The sequence below is a fragment of the Hermetia illucens genome, chromosome 7 (genome assembly GCF_905115235.1).
Source record: "Hermetia illucens chromosome 7, iHerIll2.2.curated.20191125, whole genome shotgun sequence".
In the NCBI taxonomy this organism is placed as follows: Eukaryota; Metazoa; Arthropoda; class Insecta; order Diptera; family Stratiomyidae; genus Hermetia; species Hermetia illucens.
Window position 1 is genome coordinate 4,818,359 of NC_051855.1, and position 23,764 is coordinate 4,842,122.

The 23,764-nt window shown below is 45.8% G+C and overlaps 1 protein-coding gene across 3 annotated transcripts in view; it reads left to right on the forward strand.

The window, feature by feature from the left end:
* The first annotated feature begins 1,616 nt into the window (after window positions 1–1,616).
* The window catches only part of LOC119661016 (inositol 1,4,5-trisphosphate receptor), a 104,158-nt gene continuing 82,010 nt past the window's right edge, over window positions 1,617–23,764 (forward strand). For all 3 annotated transcript variants that reach the window (XM_038070164.1, XM_038070165.1, XM_038070166.1), the window contains exons 1-7: window positions 1,617–1,797; window positions 1,950–2,231; window positions 2,300–2,370; window positions 2,428–2,543; window positions 2,607–4,088; window positions 7,147–7,653; window positions 7,748–7,923. In XM_038070164.1, the coding sequence (XP_037926092.1) occupies window positions 2,131–2,231; window positions 2,300–2,370; window positions 2,428–2,543; window positions 2,607–4,088; window positions 7,147–7,653; window positions 7,748–7,923 (2,453 nt within the window). In that variant the 5' untranslated portion in view covers window positions 1,617–1,797; window positions 1,950–2,130. The remainder of the gene's footprint in view (window positions 1,798–1,949; window positions 2,232–2,299; window positions 2,371–2,427; window positions 2,544–2,606; window positions 4,089–7,146; window positions 7,654–7,747; window positions 7,924–23,764) is intronic.

Sequence of the window (23,764 nt, forward strand, 5' to 3'; positions counted from 1 at the left end):
GCTTTCTCTACAGCCGTACCATTCAGGGATATGTCGGATTTGAGCACCGCGGAAAACGTGTCCCCCTCGAACGCTTTCACTGTCCAGCCAAGCATACCACCCGGCATTTTGCGAAAACTCTTTTTCGAACTCGATCCGCCCTTGATCTCTATGCAGATTGCCTGGTGGTCGCTGTGAGTATAGTCCTCACTGACATGCCAAGCGATTCTACTGGCTAAAGTGGCACTCACGTATGTCAGGTCCACTATAGACCCCAGGCCCCTTCCCCGGAAAGTGTACGAAGACCCAACATTCGCCAGTACCACGTCCAGCTCCGCGAATGCTTCGAGGAGAACACGTCCCCTGACATTAGTTATCCGGCTGCCCCATTCAAGAGCACGCATTGAAATCGCCTCCTATTATGATCGGCCAACGTCCTCTTGCATCCAAAACAAGAGCAGCAAGCATCCGCTCATACTCGACGAGTGTAGCGCTGGGTGGAGCATAGCAGCTGTAGATGTGGATGCCCTTCACCTTCGCTCTGATGAAGCCCTCCTCCGGGTGCTCCATTATTTCCTGGAAGGCTTGTTCTCCACAAGTCCACAGCGCTGCTTGGCCCGTTTGGTCTTTGACCCAAACGTTACCACCGCGGTTTCGGTATGGTTCACTTAGTATGGCCACATCGATGTTTTTCTCGCGGATGGTTTGCCGCCTCGCAGTGGTTGAGGTTGATTTGTATCAACCTCATCTGCGATTCGTGCTAAGGGCTCTCCTGTATTCCAGGCACCTGCTGCTGCCCGCAATGTGCCGATGGTCCACACCCTCCTTTCCTTTGCACAGTAGACAATTTGGGTCAGCTCCGCAGTCCTTGCTTATATGGCCTTCCACTCCGCATCTCCTGCATTGCTATATATATATAACGAATATCGTGTTTATGTATAAATGGATGAACAATACATACAACAAAGGATACTTACATCGCTAAAGGAGAAAATTGCGAAACGCATCTAAGCGAAGGACTTTCTCTGAATGATTATGGGTGAAAAGAGTCTGTCACGTAATATCCCAAGTCGTCTCACGCGAAAACAAGTATTAACAACTTCTAAAGTTTCATAGAAAAAACAAAATAGCTAAACTGTCCACCGTTACTATAGTTGAAAAGTAGGCTAAGCTACTGTGCCTCTACACTAAGTTTCTGCATCAAGCAAATCATGAATATTAATAAATAAATCAATCAATCAATCTCTTCCTGAACTAGATCTAGCGTAACTAATAACCAAACAACGCTGTTGCCGTTCCCCGAATAGTTTCAATTCGCCCCGAGAAGAATAAACTGCGCGTTTCGCCCACTTTCTTGTCGAAAAATTTTCAAATTAGTCAACCGCCAAAAAAATAACGGATTCTATTACAACCGAGCGCGTTAGTTTCCGCAAATGACTATATTCTGAACGGAAATGAATATCACCGCGCCATCTACTCGCATATCAGATTAAACCAAGCTAAATCGCCTACATACGAAGAACTTTCACATTATACCGAACCTAGCGTCCGACAGATGGCAGCAGCTACAAATTCCAATCAGAATAAAAAGCTCACTGCCGAGTATGGGAATCAACTGGTGCCGCTGTCACATAAGATTCTGACAGCTTGTAAGAACTCTACAGGGATCGATTGGCCGGAAACACTCCTTGCGGCATTAATCCTTCACTGGGCTATTTACCTGGAATCGATTCTACCGCAGCAACAAGTGCAGTTTTCCAGTTCCTCAGCGTGTACCGGCGCGTCTGCGGGGGTTCTGAAACAGAAAAAGATTAAATCGTAAGTAACGGCAGCGGCCCATTGGTGTGATTTTTCACGGGGGTGTTATTCACACAGTTCTCACCGGGAGGGTTGTTTCTTTTCGATGTATTCTGTGTATACCGGATGGGGGTGGGTGCGCGAAGTCATTCAGAGATTTTCCTATTTTCCAGGCCCATTCACAGTGAGATGAGATAAAAATCGAAAGTTGCATGTTAGGTAGGCATTCATAGATACATCTGGTACTGGCGCTGGAACTGACAAAAACTGGTGGACGGAAGGTTGCTGGCGAGCAGTGATAGGCCCTGGATGGTCTGGCCCTCCGCTTGAGGAGACCGTGTCAGCAGCTGAGCAATGGGCGACAGCATCATCGGCTCGGCGAGCTTCCTCCATTTGGGGGACGTAGTGTCCCTCTATGCAGAGGGAAGTGTTTGTGGTTTCTTGAGTACTCTTGGGTGAGTGGGCCTTATCGCGGCAATTAGTATCGAAGCTGTATTTTTATCGCTTTTTCTTCCGCTTACAGCTTGGTCGATGATCGAACGGTGGTATGCCCGGAAGCAGGAGACCTGGGAGCGCCTCCCAAAAAGTTTCGAGGTTCGCATGCACTTGAATAGAAACCTTACAACTAAATTTAACGAAATTTGTTTTCAGATTGTCTCATCAAAATATGTCCTATGAACCGATATTCGGCCCAGAAGCAGTTCTGGAAGGCGGCCAAGCAGAGCGCCAACTCCAACACGGATGCTAACCTACTTAAGCGATTACATGTGAGCAGACCATGTCCAGCCTTGATTCAACCCTGATTACGTACTTTTATTCTCACCTCTTAGCATGCAGCGGAAATCGAGAAGAAACAGAACGAATCGGAGAACAAGAAGCTCCTGGGCACGGTCGTGCAGTATGGCAGTGTGATTCAGCTTCTCCATCTTAAATCGAACAAGTACCTGACTGTAAACAAGCGCCTACCGTCGCTCCTCGAAAAGAATGCGATCCGTGTATATCTGGACGCAAATGGTAACGAGGGCTCCTGGTGGTACATAATGCCTTTCTACAAGTTACGATCGACGGGCGACAATGTCGTCGTCGGAGACAAGGTCATCCTAAACCCCGTGAATGCTGACCAGCAGAACTTACATGTTGCCGCCAACTACGAGCTACCCGACAATCCTGGCAGCAAAGAAGTAAATGTCCTTAACTCGTCAACGTCGTGGAAGATAAGTTTGTTCATGGAACACAAGGAGAATCAGGAGCACATCTTGAAAGGTGGCGATGTAGTACGTCTATTCCACGCCGAGCAGGAAAAGTTCTTGACCATGGATGAGTACAAGAAGCAGCAACATGTGTTCCTCAGAACAACAGGCCGCACAAGTGCAACTGCCGCGACGAGCAGCAAAGCTTTGTGGGAGATTGAAGTCGTCCAGCACGATTCTTGTCGTGGGGGCGCCGGCCACTGGAATTCCCTATATCGTTTCAAACATCTGGCAACAGGATATTATCTGGCGGCCGAGATAGACGCAAGTGAATCGATACTCAGCGACACTGGAGAGTCGATAAGTTCAGGTAGGTCAGGTTACGAAGTAAAATCGCCGAAGAATAAAGACTCTCCTCTTTGCATTACAGACAATCGTCCTCGAAACGAGCAGTATCGTCTGGTTTCCGTTCCGTACTCAAGCGACATCGCCTCCGTTTTCGAACTTGATCCAACAACCATGACCAGAGCAGACAGTTTGGTGCCGCAGTCAAGCTACGTTCGATTGCGCCATTTGTGCTCCAACACATGGGTTCACGCCACCTCAATTCCAATCGATGTCGACGACGACAAACCGGTCATGTCGAAAGTTTGTTGTTCGCCAATCAAAGAGGACAAGGAAGCCTTCGCCCTCATTCCTGTCTCGCCAGTTGAAGTTCGTGACTTGGATTTTGCCAATGATGCTTGTAAAGTGTTGGCGGCAATGAGTGCCCGTTTGGATGGGGGCACCATCTCGAATAACGAGCGACGCTCGCTCATATCCTTGCTGCAGGATATTGTTTTTTTCATCGCTGGCATGGAGAATGATCAGAATAAATCCAAAGCTTTAGAGTTGACTATTAAGAATCCCATCCGCGATCGGCAGAAATTGCTCAGGGAGCAATATATTCTCAAGCAATTGTTTAAGATTCTGCAGGGACCATTTCAGGAAACTGCAGCTGGTGATGGTCCGTTTTTACGATTGGATGAATTGAATGATCCGAAAAATGCACCGTTTAAGTATATATTTCGTTTGTGTTACAGAATATTGCGATTGAGTCAACAGGATTACCGTAAAAATCAGGTTAGTGTTGTGTGTGTTTAATTTCATCTAGGATGAGGGATTACTGCGGAGTTGGTGTTAGATTCAGATTGAACTTCAAGGTTGCGGTGTACATGTGCGAGAGTAAATATTCCCGTGCCCATACCCCTCACATACTGAAGAGTTAGCTGATGTTCCAATGTATATAGCCTAGCGGATGGGTCTCTATGGGAAGGGCTTTGCCAGAGAGTGTCTGGGCATCGTAGACAAGACGCTAATTGTCGATGAAACCTGTGAATGAGTGGCCTTGCAAAAACTTCTGGAACTGGTTAAAACGTTGTCTGCCGTCGTTTGCCGTTTCTTGTGGCGGGAACATCCCTGTGGTTTTACGCAAGTACTGGTCGAGTTGACTTAACCCCATGGTATTTTTGAAACACGGATGGATTTTGTGACCACAGTCGGAGTTGCTGAGACAAGCACAACGGTACCAGTCTATACTGAGTGCATGGGTCAGTTTATTTATACTGATGGATGCAAGGTATACCTAAATCTCTACCGAACCAAGAAGTACGGCCCCCGTGTTGAAATCCAACACCACGGCAAGCCCAGGTCTCTGTTCGCTAGAACGTAATCACAACCCCCACGAAACTCCCACTAGAAGCTAACCACTATAACCGAGCTGAACGCACATGAGACATGTGAATTCAGGGGCTATCCAGGTTCCATGATACCAGTGTACCCCTGCTACGGACATATTGCCATTTCAAATGAGTTCCTGTACAGACTCGAGTCTGATGGTCCTGATTAGGCCTTTGGAGCATTCGCCTACTACATCGCGGCTAGTAAACCATAGTCAATACAGCGTATCTCGGTCCCACCACTTGGAAGTTCTCCTCGGCCACATTGTTTTGGTGCGAACGACAAGGTTGCTGTCCCGTCTTCCTCAGAGCACTGGGAACTTCGGGGTGCGAAAAAAAAATGAAATGGAGAATGTCGCCGATGCATATGCATCCGCACGCCGGGATGGGTCCGGTTTGTCGACGAGTAGTCTACCGCCGCCCTCAACATGCTGATAGAAACCAGACACTGTAGCTCCGAAAACCCGCCTGTTAATTACTGTAAGTTCATTTGGTGGCATATCAAATGGGCTTTATCCTTTCGATAAAAAAACAAACAGATATTAAATACTAGCAAAATTGCTTACATGCTTAATTTACAAATGTTTGCACACACATTCTAAGAATATTCCCTCTTGTTGTACAACCTAGCTCAGGAATTTCAAAGTTGATGCTAATATTACGCTGTTTCGGGCGAACATAAGAAATTGTAACATGATTGCCTAGATCAATAAATTATGTTTTTCATGCACTTATGCGCGTGAAGAAGTCACATATCTGCACCTTTGTGGACATTAGCTTGTGCCACTTCAATGATACTGCTCATTATCAAAGGCTGTGGCCTGACTGGATCGCCTGCCTGACCAGTCAGATCGAGTAGACTTTTTGTTGAGGATGCTGGGAGTCCCGAGTCCGCACCCACTTGGTGACGGACCAGACCACTTAGGAAGCAATTTACTTCCTCTTTTGTAATCCACGGGCTCCTCTTTTTTGAGTTAAACCCAAGTTTTCAAAAAAGAACGAAAAAGCTGACTGACGGGGTAGATTATGTTGAGTCGAAGCGCTGCTAGCTCCATACCGGTCGACGTTTTCTGCGACTGTCTTTGACATGGCAAAGAAAGTATGTACCGGCGAACTGCCTGCTCGTCGTGGTTATAGGCATTCAACACTTTTAACAATCATTCTACACGTAAAGCATCGTTGGTGATGACGGTACTTGCCTTTCAGAAGGGTGGAAGATAGCAGTGGGACCTAAGTTCGATGTTTGCTTGCTAGCACTTCTTGTTATTGGTCGCCGTTACCAAGGTTCTCGGAGATGTTAAATTCTTCGGTATTTTCGATTTTTCTTTCGTCGTGCTGCTGCTGCTTTTTATTTATTGTTCCTTCCTTTTAGACTTTATAACAATATTTCGCTGCCTGACTCATTATGGATATTCCTCGATAGTTGATTGCCTTTAACTGGTCCCTTGGAGGTCGATGTTAGCGCCTCGTGTGTTGCAACCACCGAGAACCCAACAACATGCTATTACAACGCTTCTTTTGTATTAAGTGCAGTTGTTCATATACATCATCCCACTCTCCTCTGTATCGGAAGACTTCGTTGGTGCGTAGCGCCGCACTATGTTATTGTGATGCTTTTTAATTTAAATTGGAATCAGCCAAAATTCTGTCTAAACCTTCTTCCTAAGACTTCAGAGCGCGCCTCCTTGTAGCTATCAGCTCCAATGCGGCACAAAATTCACGGGTCAAGTTTGATAAAGCAATCATTCTAGGGTTGCTCGATTCTGTTATGGAGGAGCTTAAAGAAGTTTGAAGTTTACAGACTCCTAAACCACAAACTTCTATCCACTTTACACAGCTTTCATGATAAACGAATATTTTTAATGGGTTATCCCACTTCGGGAAGCATATTCAGACTGTAGTCATTATAGTGATTCCCCCTTTCTTCTCTCAAATGTACTCGAGACCGTTTATACCGGTGGCCAGCTAGATTGCGAATAACGGTCCTTAAATTATACATTTCTTTTCAGCTTGGATTTGAATTATGCTTTAGTCGTCAGGTTTTACTGGGGCTAGTTTGGCGGTTTATAGCAGCTGTGTCATAGAAGTTCTGTACGTCTGTCTGTCACACACACTTTTCTCACCAACGATTGACATCAAATTTGGTAGGATGTGTGAATGCTCACCCATGGAGTGAGTTACATCGTTCTATGCCGTGTAGCTTAGGACGGTGATCTTCATTTGTGCAAAAGAGGGATGTAAAATTTTTTTTTCCACCGAATATAGTCATGTAGAGTATCAAATGAAAGATCTCTATTAGTACTTTCCGAATCAGGTGTTAATTTCTTAGCCCTCTATGATTCCTCCCTGGGTTAGAACTCTATTCTTTAGGAGTTTTGAGCAGCGCAAAGCCTTATACTAGTACAATTCTAATCGTCCTTCAATTTCTGTAGCTAACCTCTCCCATTTTTCTACTTCCACAGGAATACATTGCAAAACATTTCGGTCTGATGCAAAAACAAATTGGCTATGACATCCTAGCCGAGGACACCATCACCGCTCTTCTTCATAATAATCGTAAGCTTCTTGAGAAACATATAACCGCGGCCGAAATCGAAACCTTCGTAGGACTTGTACGAAAAAATATGAAAAATTGGGATTCACGCTTCCTAGACTATTTATCTGATCTGTGTGTATCAAATCGAAAAGCTATTGCCGTTACACAGGAGCTCATTTGCAAAAGTGTACTTAGCTTGAAAAATTCAGATATTTTAATTGAAACGCACATTAAGGAATTACCTCCTGTATTGATCCTGGAGGAGGAAGATACAGATTTTGCTGATGAGAATAGTGTAACGGATAAAACAGCTTTGATACGTAGCATTTCGGATACGGGAGCGGTTCAAGGTAAACGACGTGGTGGTAGTCTTGACAAGGAAGATAGGAACGAGAAGAAATATGAAGTGTATTTACAATGGAAAGGACAGTTGGTAAGTGCTTTAACAACTTAGACACTGTAGCTTTGATCCTGTTATTGGGTTATATTTTTCGTATTTTCCTTTTTTCCCCAAACTCTTCCCTTAGAAAACAAAATCTATAACGGAATTAGCGAAAGGGATGTCTATGGGACGTAAAGAGGAGACCGCCATATTGAACTACTACCGACATCAACTGAACTTGTTTTCGAACATGTGCCTAAATCGTCAATATTTGGCCTTAAATAATCTCTCCCCGCATTTGGATATAGACCTCATACTCAAGTAAGTGATTATACAGGTTAATTTAAAGTTAAAGTTAAAACAAATAAGTACTAAGACGGGCGCAATGCTGACCACATTGCCTCCTACAGGCTATCCTGTACTGTACCGTTACGGTCTTGAATGGAGTGCTCCAACACAATTCAAGGCTCTGATCCAATATGGATTGCTGCGCCAACGATTATTATTATTATTATTAAGACGGCCTAAAACCGGGCATCGGTTATTCAGTCATTGATTTTCGCGCAAACAGAAGGATAAGTTCCACGGCTTCGCGATGAACTTATGACTGAATACCGCTCGCTTAACCGTATTTATCATGCGCATAATGAAGTGTCACTTAGCGTAAGAAAAATTGGTGTCACCAAATGTTTACGTATCGTCAATCGTACATTAACAGTGGCCGTTATGTATTTCTTTGTTTCATATCGTAATTTATGAAAAATACAGATGAACGACGACGCCGAAACTACCTCCCTATTTCTCTGAACTTTATGGTGTTTTGATGCCGAATCCATATGTTTGCCGCCTGACGGAAAACATATGAACTTCTGCAAAAGTCTGACGGACCAAACATCGCCATTAACAAGTTTGCGAGTGCATTTGTGTTTCCTGAGCAAGCAAGCCAGTCAAAACAGACGACACTCGATCGGATCGATTCCAAGCGCTTTCAAGCCTACACAGACCAAGCGAAGAGTGGCAAACAAGTGACTCCTGCATGAAGTATATAAAACGGGGTTTCAACTTTTCTTTGTATCGAATATAGTTATATGGTGCCTCAAATGAAGGGTCTTGATTAGTACCTTTCGAACAGTTTTGATATCTGATGCAAACGGGTGGAGTCCGGGACGGTAAGGTGTTAATTTCTTTCTCGGACCCTTTCCCCGAAACTAATCAACGTAAAACTCTGAAAGTTGCCATTATACAGTGTCTAGGCCTCGAAATACCTTCCATATCGATGTTTAAATAAAGTTAATAGTATGTATATTACCATATTTTTTAGATTTTTAGGTCATTCTAGAATCATAAAATGGTGGTAATATGTACAGTTAACACATCGTTCAATAAGTCCCGGGACTAGCGTAGAAATGGCGCTAATAATGCCATTTATATACCAAGGTTCAGAAGTACCAACCTTCAGATAAGATGTGTAAAAATTTGATGTAATTCGAAACATAACCAAGAAAGCTATAGTGGTTAAACTGACGCTACCTTTGCAATCGTGAAAAATGGATCAAATCGAGTTTCGTGTGTTGATAAAACATTGTTTTCTAATGGGGAAAAAACACTGTTCAAGCTCAGCAATGGCTTGAAAAACGTTATCCGGACTCTACGCCGTCGAAAACAACCATTTGTCGGTGGTTTTCGACGTGAAACGCGATACAAATAATGCGGAACGTACGGGTCGGCCAAATGAGGGAGTAACTCCCGAAAACACCAAGCAAGTATTGAAAATCGTGATGGGTGACCGCAAAATGAAAGTGCGCGAGATAGCTAAGATGGTGAACATATCAACTGGTAGTGCATTTACTATTTTGCACCAAAAATTGGCTATGAAAAAGATTTTTTCCAAATGGCTGCCGCGTTTGCTCACAATGGAACAAAAGCAACAACGTATCAATGATTCGGAGAGCTGTTTGGCACTGTTTACTCGCAATAAACAGGATTTTTTGCGTCGATATGTGACAGTGGACGAAACATGGATTCACCATTTCACTCCGGAGTCAAGTCGGCAGTCAGCTGAATGGCGTACGACCGGTAAAAGCTGCCCGAAGCGTCCAAAAAGACAACAGTCGACCGGCAAAGTGATGGCGTCCGTATTCTGGGATGCGAATGGTATAATTTTCATTGACTACCTCGAAAAAGGAAAAACCATCAATAGCGACTACTACATGGTGTTATTAGATCGTTTGAAGGCCGAAATAGCGAAAAAACGCCCACACATGAAGAAGAAGAAAGTCATCTTTCATCAAGACAACGCACCGTGCCACAAGTCAATCAAAACGATGACCAAATTCAACGAATTAGGCTTCCAACTGCTTCCTCATCCTCCGTACTCGCCGGATCTGGCCCCCAGCGACTGCTGGCTTGCGGATCTCAAAAAGATACTCCAGGGAAAAAGATTTGGCTCAAATGAGGAGGTGATCGTTGCTACTGAGGCTTATTTTGAGTTAAAAGACAAATCATTCTACAAACATGGCATTGAAAAGTTAGAGAAGCGTTGAATGATTGTATAACCCTTGAAAGAGATTATGTTGGTGAATAATAAAAAATTTTGCCGATAAAATGTTGTTTTCATAGTTAGTCCCGGGACTTATTGAACGATGTGTTAGTTATTAATCATTGCGTGAGGTGACCAGTGTTAAAAATCACATGGAACAACCAAAAAAGAAATTATCTTACGATGATAAAAGTCAATGTTGCATTACAAAATATGCGAAAGTACATCCTTCATCAGTGGAACCATTTTCGAAAGAATACTGCCAAACTGTAAGCTAGCAACTGAACGGAAGAATGCTGCATACAGAGTAATGTTGCATTCTGAAAGAACGCGGGCACGCGCAGAGATTTATCACGAGCTCTGTCGAGCGGTGAAGCGACTTCACAGACGGGAAAAGGAAGACTGGGAGAACCAACAAGTCTGTGAACTGGAAAAGTTCAGGGAGCAGCCGCAGCAGGCGCGGAAGTTTTACCAACAAGTCAGCAGGATGAAGCCTTATTCACCACGATGCTCATTCTGCCTAGACAAAGAGGGAAATCTAATTTCCGACAGAATGGGCATGTTGGAGCGATGGCTTGAGTACTTTAATGGGCTATTGAACAACCAGAACATCGGCGAGTGGGAGGTCCCGCCAACTGAAGACGATGGACAAATACTGCCACCACCAAGTAGAGGAGAAACAATCCGTGCAATTCATCGACTTAAAAATCATAAGTCGCCAGGAGCCGATGGAATTACAGCCGAATTAGTTAAATATGGAGGCGACCAATTACACCAAGTGGTTCATCAACTTCTGCTCAAGGTATGGGACAGCGAATCAATGCCTGACGATTGGCAACGATGCATTATCTGTCTCATACATAAAAAGGGAGATATCGCACAGTGCAGCAATTATAGAGGTATCACGTTGCTGAGTACAATCTATAAGATATTCTCCGCTATCTTGCTAGGCCGGATAGCCCCATACGCCCAGAACATCATTGGCCCATACCAAAGAGGCTTCACTCCAGGCAAATCAGCAACAGATCAGATTTTCTCTCTGCGGCAAGCGATGGAAAAACTGTTAGAATATGGACAACAGTTGCACCATCTATTCATCGACTTTAAAGCCGCCTATGATAACATAGCCAGGATAAAACTGTACACCGCCATGAGAGAATTCGGCATCCCGACGAAATTGATAAGACTGACTAGGCTGACCCTGACCAATTTGCGAGGCCAGATAAAAGCAGCAGGATCACTCTCAATACCATTCGCCATCAACAACGGTCTACAACAAGGGGATGCCCTATCATGCGTCCTCTTTAACCTGGCCCTCGAGAAAGTGATCCGTGATGCTGAGGTAAATGCAAGAGGTACGATCCTCTTCAAGTCCACCCAACTACTGGCCTATGCTGACAATATCGACATCATGGGAAGAACCACCCGAGACGTACAAACTGTCTTCATCCAGATCGAGCAGGCGGTAATCGGCGCGAGATCTTGGGCTGCACATCAATGAAGGCAAGACAAAATATATGGTGGCAACGTCAGCTTCGAAAATCAACCAACCAACAACATCACATCAACGTCTCACCATAGGGTCAAAGCTCTTACTGTACAATGATCTTGCCAGTCCTCATGTATTCCTCGGAGACTTGGGTTCTTAGCAAGAAGAATTGCGAACTCTTGGCTGCGTTCGAGAGAAGAATCATCTGAAGAATTTTTGGCCCCCTACATAAGGATGGACGATTCCGTAGCCTATATAACGACGAAATCTATGAGCGTCCGGTTGTGGATAAAATCCGGCTCAATAGGTTACGGTGTGCGGGTCACTTAATCCGTATGGATGAGAATAATCCCACCCGGAAAGTCTATAAGGGCAATATCTATGGTAGAAAAAGAAGGCGAGGCAGACCCTGCCTAAGATGGAGCGATGGCGTAGGTCAGGACGCCAAACAGGGATATCGAATTGGTGGACCTCGGCGCAAAACCGGGATGTCTGGAGTTCCTTATAAAGGCAGGCCTAGACTGGATACCGGTTGTTGCGCCGTTGATGATGGTGACTGCCACACTGGATAGCTCACTGGACGGATATATCCGAAACTATCTGGAGCTCTGAACTCCAAGGATGAAACTCACCTAAGACGTTTATGTTTACTGGGTCGATCCATTTATCCACCAAAACTCTTGTGCGCTTTGAATCAACTGTGCGACATCAGGACAATTGAAAGAAGACCCAAAGATATGGGCTTACAATCTTAAAGACTCGCAAAAAGCCACACACACCGCACTTGAACCGTTACCTGTTTCGCGATCAATTGTGGAACGATTTCTTAATGTAATGTAGTTCTGTTGTCAGCACCATGCCGCAGTGCATTTACCTTACGGGCATGTCAAAGGTTGATGCAATTGAAATTTAAGACGAGAATTCCGGCTGAGATGAGTGCATGACATTGACATAAGCACAATGCGTAACAAGATATATGCCAAAAAGAGGGACTAACGGTTTCGTCAAGGGCAGAGGCAACTCATCAAACGCTGACTTACCTCTGCCCTGGCAGCAGCGTCACCGAAAGAAACGCTCCTATTTGGAATATGAAGGATCTTAAACCCACATCCACTTGTGCGCTGGACCGGGGCAAACGGAGAGCAACTTAGTCCCACGTTTTTTGGTCCAAACAATACGATATATATACTATGGGGTAGGTAGGTATTTAAGTTTTATTGTTTTAGATGTAGCAATTAATGATTTTGTTGCCAAATTAAGAATAAAAAAGCTTGTAAAATCAAAAATTAAATATATTTTTTTTTTATTTTAAGACCATTATTTGCTTCCTCTGCTGACAAATATTTGTACGTCATTCGAAAGGTCATGAAAGTCCTGGGGGTTTCACGTGAGTACCTGCCGTGCAGGCACAATCCCACGGTCCTCTTCGGCTACGGATTGAATTTGTGACCACAATCAGAGCCCCGCCATGCAAGTACAGCGGTCCTGGTTTATACGGATTGCAGGCTCAGCATTTATACCAGTGGATGCGAGGCCTATCTAACACCTCTACCGAAACTAATGTGTACGGCACCCGAGTTGTACATCGCAACTCCACGCTTGAGCTCCGAGGAGCTCTGCCCGCGATGTAGGCATAACCACAACCACCATGAAACTCCCACTAGGGGGCCAACCGCAAATAACCGGGCCGAGAACACATCCTCCAAGAATTCTCCTGGAGCAAATGCTCTCAGAGGGCCGTCTCGGTTCCCATGGTACCAGACAACCTCCGGTGAGGCTTCGCGGCCGAAGCCACTTCAGATGAGTCCCTTGCTGCCTCGGGTCTGATCGCCCTCCACGAGTACGTGGAGACGGAACTCCCCAACGGGTTAACTGGAATCAGCCCGAGGCGGAGAACCGCAACGGAACCTTTAACCAGCTAACTACCGCTCTGCGTACAACACAACACAAAGGACATCACAAGACAACACAAACACAAAACACACAGGACATCACAAGACAACACAAACACATAACACACAGGACTGGTGGCTATCCACCATGGCCACTAAGGCCATTCACCCAACAACCGCAGGCGAAGCAGCGTCGAGAAACTCCCTCTTTCTTTGGAAGGCAGCACGCGCGAAAACATTAGCACATCGAAGCGTCTCACTGCTAGCAAGGCACTGGCTAAAATCAAAGATACCGTTCACCACACGAACGCTCATGTCGTCTAGATTGCGGATGTCACAGTACGCCGGACAGACACAGAGAACATGGAACCAGTGCTCTGAGTCAGCCCCACACAGAATACAACCCTGACTGGAAGCAAGGTTCCGCTTGAAGAGAAACTCATTCAAGCTACCATGCCCCGTCAGGAGAAAGCCCATCTCAAGCCCAAAGTCCACGACGAAACTTCCTTTGGCAGACACATATCTGACGTACTTATATGTGACCTGACCTTTCCCACATTCGTTCCATCTAAGCTGCCACTTAGATGTTACACTCTCGTCTAACACCTTTTTGACCGCAAGCGGCCCTAGCCCTCAACCTGATTAATACTGACGCCCCTCCTGATCCTGTAGGCCGTGGCACGCCGGACTACCTCCAGATTAAGAGGAGGAACACCCAACAAGACCTGCATGGCGTCGGTCGAGACCGTACGACATACAGGAAGACACGATGACAACGCCACTCGCTGACAAGCGTAGAGCAACTGCCTGCCCTGCACCGTCAACGCAAAATCATACAAAAAAAGGGGACCCATACGCACAACATGCCAGGAAGAGTCCCACATAAATGGATCTAGCAGCTCTCCTGCTTAGACCCCACTCACACCTCATCACTCGCCTCAACATACACACCAATTTAGTCAATCGTGGCTTGAGCTCGCGCAGGTGCGGAGCCAAGTACATGCGTTCCCCGATCGTGACTCCCGAGTACGTCACTTTCTTCCGGTATTTCAATGGAACTCCATTGAGTTTAACACATGGTGTACGACGCAGGTAGTCTTTCAGCATCGTCGCGACGGTTTTTTTCGTTGAGACCGCGACGCCGACTTTTACAGACCACGAGTTAACGATGCGCATGTACTCAGTACCCTGCTGCTCGACCTCACGCCGAGTGTTCCCCTCAACAAGAATGAGGAGATCATCCGCGTAGGCAACACATTCAGCAACGGTCGAAAGCTCACCCGACAGTTCATCCATCATCAGATTCCATATAAATGGACCTGCGATAGATCCCTGTGGACAGCCGCGCTCCACGTTCACCCACACACGCTCATTGACACCTTGGACGAATGCTCTTCTGCCATGGAAGTAGCTCCTCCACAGAGCCAATTCCTGGCAGTCACACTCACAAATTTTGGACAACACAGACGACCAACTTAGGTAATCAAATGCGCCTTTGAAATCTACAAAGATTCCAAAGACGTATTTGCTAGGACAATTCGAAAGGTCAGAAACTGGGCCATATTTTGGAGATTTTGTAGAGCTTTTAGTGCTAAGACCCGTTGTAAACTATTAGGTTGTTGCAAATGAAATGGCCGTTTTGGTACTAAAATTTAAAGCGACTGTAAAGCTTACAAAAATTTATTTGATCAAAATAGGTGCCAGTCGATTCAAAATACTTCTCCCAACGAGATTCAAGAGCATGTATGCCAGTTTCCTAGAAGTCCAACTGTCGGATGTTTATAAATTCGTCGAAGGCAATTTTGACAACCTCTTCGTTCCTAAATTGTTTTTTCACCAAAAAATGATCCAAATGCTTAAAAAAGTGGTAGTCGGTTGGCGAAAGGTCCGGTGAATATGATGGATGAAGCAGAGTCTCATACTCCAATTCGTTCAACTTTTGAACCGTTGTTCTGGATGCATGAGGTCGTGCATTGCCGTGAAGGAGTATCATACCATCTCTGTTGACCAATCTCGGTCATTGAATACTCAATTTTTGGTGCATTTCCTTGAGTTGGGCACAGTATTTCTGTGCATTTATCGTTTCTCCAGATGCCAAAAAAGAATAGTGGGTAACTCCAGCTGTAGACCAGCAAACAGTCACCATTACCTTCTTCGGATGGAGGCTCGGTTTCAACATATGCTTCGGTGGCTCATCAGCATCTAGCCATTGCGCTGATTGGCGACGATTGTTGTATAATATCCACTTTTCATCACATGGCACTATTATGTGCAAAAAGACGTTGCTTCTGTTGCGGGAGAGTAAATAACTGCAAATGTCCATGCGAAGCGCCATGTTTTGCTCCGTAAAGGTTTGCAGTACCCATTTGTCGAGCTTTTTCACCTTTCCAAGTTGTTGCATGTGCCGCGAAACTGTTGAATAGTGTACGCTCAGTTTCCCTGCAATGTCCCTCACAGACTGACGTGTGTCGGATTCGCCTAGCACTCGCAGCTCGTCGTTATCAATCGATGGTCCTGGATGCCCATGTGGCTCAATTTGAAGGTTTAGGTCGCCTGGCCGAAATTTTCCGAATCAACGCCATGTGGTTCGTTCGCTTACAGTATCAGCTCCAAATGCGCTGTTAATGTTCCTGGTTGGTGGTTTGATACAGCACAATCGCAACTAACTTCACTTGATTGCCAAATCGGCCATTTCATATGCAACAACCTAATACTAACCGACACCTTTCATTTGATACCCCACATGACTATATTTGGTGAAAACAAAATTTACACTACCCTTTTGCGTGTATGGGGGAGTTTTCACACAAAACGTTAAAAAAAGAATCAAACAAATTGCCGAGGAATCTCAAAAAGTGTCCGCTGGAAAATATGGAGGCAAAAATTAAAATTTAGTTAAAGAGATATACCTTCGCTAACTACATTTCCGCTTCCGCAAGCGCAGTGGCACTGCGGAATTCTCGGTTTGCTGAGCTATGGAAGCGAGCGAGTAAAATGTTAGACTTACCCAGACGCGCAAGTCAGGGGACTGAACCCCATTAATCTGCAAGTTGGTTGTTTCAAGTAAGTCCGCTTTGGGGTCGTATGTTGAAACGGTCCGCTGGTAGCCGTTAACATCTATGACGTAGGAGCAGGACAAAAAGACTACATATAGGAGAAGCGAATGGAGCTTCTAGGCGGCACGAAGTATCATTGCATATACGCAGGCTAGCTGCGAGGTAGCTAACTGGCGCGTGTGATGATGACACCTAGATAGTTTCCTTGTATATGTTTTTCCATCCCATATATCCATACACGATGCCAACATCATAAAAAATGCATAAAATTTTCCATGCGTAAATGATTGAAGAACATCGAAAATACGCCATGCTTTTCTACCGCCATACCAATTCAAGAAATGGGAGACGAATCTCCGGTATATAATCTTATTGGGTTAGAACATTTGCTTGAATTTAGGTGCTGCACACAATTTCCGCTGGACCGTTGGGTTAGGGTGTTTCCGAGAGGGAGGATTTCCGGCTGATATGCATGAAGATCATCTTTGAAAAAGGTTGCGGCAACCAAGCAGGACCGGGGGCAGCATATTGAGGGAGGGTTTTCCAGACTCGAGAACGAAAGCTCTACATGAAAGCAGAAGCAGGCGCCTGAATGACCTGGGTGCAGAAGAATTTCCCGGGGATCCATTCTCTGGGGCCTCTTAGTGTGCTGTCGTATCTGTCGTCGTTTTTTCATTTCATTTTATTTATTTCCAATTAGTGTCTTACATCTGATACATTTTGCTTAAAAGTAGCTTAGAATTAGCTTAGCTAGCTTAGAATTATTACAATGGGTGACTATACATTGTTTGGCCTACCCGACCTTCTCTGTAATTAACTTTATTGTGTAAAAACAAACTGTAATTTACAACGTTCCTTGGCTTTGTATTTAATTAAAACATTACTTAACCTATTTTCAAAACTGCGTCCGCACTAATGACGCGAGAAGGTTTTGTTTTACTTACTTGCATCTACCTTATTACTACTTATATTTACTTACATAAATACTTAATTCTACTATATACAATAGCACTTAATATTCATATAGTGCTTAGCCTCTTTGCACTCCTGCCAGGCAAGGTGTGTCGAAGAGGGACAGGATTATTGATTTTAGGTCATGGTTCAGTATCTGGCACGGCCTAAGGAAAGTCGCTAGTGGGATTGTTTTGCCCTGCTCATGCAGTCTTCTAATTTTTGGGTTTCGATGGTTTTCAAGTTTATTGAAAAACCGCTCCGTAATGTTGAGAATATATTCTCTAAGGGGGTCTATATTTGCTCGCCGGTATACTATGGCGTTCCTGCGGCACTTCTTAGTCTTCCAATTGTAAGACAATCTAGTGCAATGTCTTAATACACGGCGTTCGAAAGACATGCATTTATCCATGGCTTTCGAAGAGCAAGTGATCCACGAAGGGGCTCCGTAGCATATGATGGGCCTGATGAAGGTCTTATATAGGATCAGCTTAGTTTTGGTGCTTAGACCCACTTTTTTGCGAAGAAGAAAGTAGATCTTGCGCAATGCACCATTTGCTTTTCCAATGGCGAGTTTAACATGGTCGTTAAATCTTAGGAATTCGTTGAAATTGATTCCTAGATATTTGATCGATTTCGACCCTCTTACTATTGTATTCCCGATTTCCAGTTTCAGGCGTTTAGCCTTCCTGTGGATAGATCTAGATCCCGAGTATGTAGATTTCCTCCTGAAGACACAGACTTGTGTCTTGGTTGAGTTAATTTTAATACCCCAGCTCTGGTAGTAGTAGCAGAGGTCAACCAAGTAATCCTCTATATCGCTAACTGCCTTGTCTGGGCGAAAATTAGAGAAGTAGACGAGTGTGTCGTCGGCATACTGCATAAGTTCTGTACCGACCTCAGGGGAAGGGACATCAGCAGTGAAAATATTGTATAAAGTAGGACCAGAAATGGATCCCTGCGGCACCCCAGAAGTAACCAGCAAGAGATCGGAAATCTCATTTCCGACACTGACGTTAAAATGTCTATCCTCGAAGAAACTGGGGATTGGGAATTCTTACTTGATCAGTTTATAGATTAGCCCGTTTATCCAGACGGAATCAAAGGCCTTTTATAAATCCAGAACGCAAGCTACCGTGGGTTTGTTATTGACGTTAAGTCTGCTGGCCACAGTATCGTGGAGGTAGCTCAGGGCGTGCTGTGTTCTGTGTTTAGCACGGAAACCGAACTGATGGTCTGGAATAATGTTGTTAAGATTGCAGTGTTGGACCAGCCCTACGGTCCATGCTCTCTCAAAAAGCTTCCCCAGGTTAGATAGAAGTGAAACGGGTCTGAATTTACCAGGTTCACAGGAGACACCTCCTTTCCGAATGGCTATAATTTTGGCTATTTTCCAAGAGGATGGGAAGTAGCCATTATTAATGCAGTTATTAAAAACCGCAAGCAGGAACTTAATGGAGGCTACTGGAAGATTTTTTAAGACGAAATTCGTAATTCCATCTAGGCCTGCTGACTTTTTACCGTTAAGGTTATGCGTAATAGCAGTGAGTTGTGATAAACTCAGAAATTTGCTGGAATCAGTAGGCTTGTTGGAAGGGTTCTGGGCAGATCTGTCGTCGTTGAGGAAAGGCACACGCACTTGCACTGGACTCAGATACACAGACGATGATTTTTGTTTTTTTTTATTCCACAAGACGTGACGAAAGGAAAATCAAGAAAGATTCGGAGAATAAACCATATTCGAGCGGAATCAAAGGTGCGAATGGCGGAACAGGAAAGCAATTAATCCGTAGATCCTTAGCGTCATTTTTACTTGGATTGACCGACTAATGTTCGCAGCACTTCCTTTTATAAATAGGACGAGGCAAATATTCACATGTCGAGGAGGGACTATGATGGAAAGACGTCTAGACAGAGAGGAGAAAAATTTAGTAGTAATATGCGTAAAAGTAAAAGTGCTCAAAAGTGAAAATATAACAATAAACCTGAAGGCGACCTTTCGATAACATCCAACTGTTTTGAACGTATGCTCGACTGTGTAAGATCCGGCTGAGCACACTAAGGGGAAGGTGTCTCCTAAGACATATTGCCTCGACATGTTCAGAACGAGAAGTAAGTACCAGAAAGAATATCAACAGAAGAAAAATCCTTACTCAAAGGCTTCTTTCATAAATATTGTCTCCAAAGATCATGCAGAACCTGCCTCCACTCCATATGAACCGAAAAGTCAATTGTGACTGGGATGTTGATCTCTGAGATCCGGGATAAAACGCCGGTCACTAAGTCCTTTCCGGACCCATGTCGAATGTCCGAAGTAAAGTGACCTATAAAGGTTAGAGGAAAGTCAAGAATAAAACGGAAGTATTTGATGCTTAGATACGCGGCTAATGGCTCACGATCGTAGGTGCTGTAATTTCGTTTAGTGGGATTCAACTGTTTCGAGAAAAAACTCAACGGTTAATAGCTTTGATTCTGTCTGTCTGAGGCATCGACGAATACAACGAGGGGTGAATCCTATTGAGGGAATTTTTTTTTTTTGTGTTTTTTTGTGCGTACACCGAGGTGGAAAATCTTAGAAAGACACGTCCGCCACAGCTCCGCCGCCCGAACGGCGGAACTACAGCGGGCGCGTGTGGAATTCACACCCACTAAAAACCACTCCCGGTCTCTCCAGCCCCAGCCCCGCGGGACCACCATTGAGGTATTAGTTCGCGGGGTAGGTTTGCTCTTAGGCACTCATCCTTCTCCTATTTGCAGCTTTCCTCCTTCTTTGTTCCTTCAGTAACTCCTCCTGCATTTGGATGATTGCGGAGCCAACCGCAAGCCACTCCTCCTCGGACTCCAGCATCTCAGTAACCAAGCTCTCCGGGGTCCCGCTCCTGCCCAGCACCTGGTTTAAGCTCCTTCTCTCCATCGCAAATCGTGGGCAGTGAAACATCACATGCTCTGGATCCTCCGGTATGCCATCGCATCTGGGACAGTGCGGAGAATCATCCAACCCAAAGCGGTGCAGATACTGCCTGTAGCAACCACCGTGCCCCGTGAGGAACTGGGTAATGTGGTAGTTGGTCTCCCCATGTTTTCGCTCAAGCCACACCCTAATGTTGGGAATGAGCCTGTGTGTCCACCGACCTTTCGCAGGCTCGTCCCATCTGCGTTGCCAGAGATCAAGCGACTCTGACCTTGCCGCATTTCTATGCTGTGCATGCCCCTCCATATGTCTTGCATTGTACAGGACACTCATTTCTTTGGCCAGAATATCAACCGGGATCATGCCTGCCACCACCAATACTGCCTCATCTGATGTGGTTCTAAAAGCACTGCAAACCCTCAAAGCCATCCGCCGGTAAACCGAGTTCACCTGCTTCCATCTCTGAGAGTTTGCAAGCGCCTCTGCCCACACAGGCGACGAATAGAGCAGGATGGAGCGCACCACTCCGGCTAGCACCAACCTCCAGCAATGTTTCGGCCCACCAATATTTGGCAACATTTTTGCAAGTGCCGTGGTGGCACTGGCTGCCTTTTGGCATGCATACTCTAGGTGTTCCCTAAAACTCAATTTGGTGTCAATTATTACCCCCAGGTATTTGATAGCCGGCTTTGATACGACCGTATGTCCACCGACCTCCACTTTTACAGTGTTATTTTTCCTGCGTTTCGTTATTAAGACCGCTTCCGTTTTCGCGTCCGCCAAGGTCAGCCCGGCCTTTTCTAGCCAGGACTTTACCGCTCTCACTGTTTTTGTTGCGTAAACCTCCACATCTTCTGAGTGTTTTCCTGCAACAACCACAGCTAGGTCATCAGCAAAGCCGGCAATCGTAGTCCCCTCTGGGACGGGAAGAGCAAGCACCCCATTATACATGATATTCCACAACAGGGGACCAAGTACCGATCCCTGTGGTACCCCGGCTGTGATAATGTACTCTTTGGGGCCCTCATTCGTCCCGTACCAGAGAGTCCTCTCTGAGAGGTAGTTTTCCACCAAATTCGCTAAGTATCCGGGGAGACCTATGTCAGCCAATGCCCCTTTAATTCTATTCCAGTTGGCAGAGTTGAATGCGTTTTTGACATCCAACGCCACCACGGCACAGCAGCCGCCAGCAATCAGTGCACCTTTTGCCAGGTTTACCATCATGTTAATTGCGTCCACCGTAGAGTGGGCGCGTCGGAAACCAAACTGGCGTTCCGACAAACCATTGCTGGCTTCGACGATGGGCAGGAGTCTGTTGTAGATGACTTTCTCCATCATCTTCCCCATTGTATCCAACAGACAGATAGGACGATAAGACGCTGGGTTTCCAAGTGGTTTGCCAGGCTTCGGAAGCAACACCAACTTTTGCTTTTTCCACTGGGCAGGGAATATTCCTTCTTTTAAGCACGCCTCGAAGGTGTTGGCGAAAAGTTCGGGCCTAGTCTTCACTGCCAGTTTCAAAGCTCGGTTGGGGATGCCATCCAAACCTGGGGCCTTGTAGTCACCGAACCTACCACATATTTCCTGCAACTCCTTCACAGTTACAGGCGGTATTATGTCGTCATTTAGCTGGACAAAAATTTGCCTTCCCCTATTTTCGTGGTGAGGGAACAGAGTGGTAACAATGTGTTTCAGGAGGCGCGGACAGGTCACCTGGGGTGATTTCGGCAGCTTTTTCATCACCACTCTGTAAGCCTCGCCCCAAGGGTTTATGTCAGCATGGCCGCACAGCTGTTTGAAGCAGTTCTTTTTGCTCCTCCGAATGGCTTCCTTTAGGCGGCCACGCAATTGCTTGTGTGCCTCCTCTCGACCGTCGCCACCGAGTTTTCCTCTGAGCCTCTGGCAAATCCTCCTTGCCCGAAAACATGCGGCTCGCAAACTTGCGATTTCGTTGTTCCACCAGTAGTTGGGTTGCCTACTGGGGAGCAATCGCCTTCTGGGCATAGTAGCATCGCATGCTTCCGTCACCCATCGAATGATTTGGGTGGCTTTCTCTCCAGCCGTACCATTCAGGGATATGTCGGATTTGAGCACCGCGGAAAACGTGTCCCCCTCGAAAGCTTTCACTGTCCAGCCAAGCATACCACCCGGCATTCTGCGAAAACTCTTCTTCGAGCTCGATCCGCCCTTGATCTCTATGCAGATTGCCTGGTGGTGAATATAGTCCTCACTGACATGCCAAGCGATTCTACTGGCTAAAGTGGCACTCACGTATGTCAGGTCCACTATAGACCCCAGGCCCCTTCCCCGGAAAGTGTACGAAGACCCAACATTCGCCAGTACCATGTCCAGCTCCGCGAATGCTTCGAGGAGAACACGTCCCCTGACGTTAGTTATCCGACTGCCCCATTCAAGAGCCCACGCATTGAAATCGCCCCCTATTATGATCGGCCAACGTCCTCTTGTATCCAAAACAAGAGCAGCAAGTATCCGCTCATACTGGACGAGTGTAGCGCTGGGTGGAGCATAGTAGATGTGGATGCCCTTCACCTTCGCTCTGATGAAGCCCTCCTCCGGGTGCTCCATTTTTTCCTGGAAGGCTTGTTCTCCACAAGTCCACAGCGCTGCTTGGGCCGTTTGGTCTTTGACCCAAACGCTACCACCGCGGTATGGTTCACTTAGTATGGCCACATCGATGTTTTTCTCGCGGATGGTTTGCGTGAGTAGATCCTGCGCCGCCTCGCAGTGGTTGAGGTTGATTTGTATTAACCTCATCTGCGATTCGTGCTAAGGCCTCTCCTGTATTCCGGGCACCTGCTGCTGCCCGCAATGTGCCGATGGTCCACACCCTCCTTTCCTTTGCACAGTAGACAATTTGGGTCAGCTCCGCAGTCCTTGCTGATATGGCCTTCCACTCCGCATCTCCTGCATTGCTTTGACCTGTCATTTGAGTTAGTGCATGACTTCGCAATGTGACCAAAGCCAAGGCATCTAAAGCACTGTTTTAACGCCACCTGTTCCCTAAGGCGACACATAACCCAGCCTATTCTCACTCTCCCTGCTGCTAACAGTTTGAGTGCGTTCTCCACTGGTAGGCTGATGACGGCGGTTTGTGTTCCCCCCATAGGCTTTCCTTAGCGTTTTCACCACTGACTCTTGTAGTCCGGCAAGATCGAACTGTTTCTCCAACGCTTCGCAAACCTCCTCCTTCATCGTGATTTCATCTATATCTTTGCAGATTATAGTGATCTCCGGCCTGCTAGCTCTTATGTCGGCTTCCTACCCTAAAGTCTTCCCGATTTGGCTTAAGAATCTGTCCGCGGT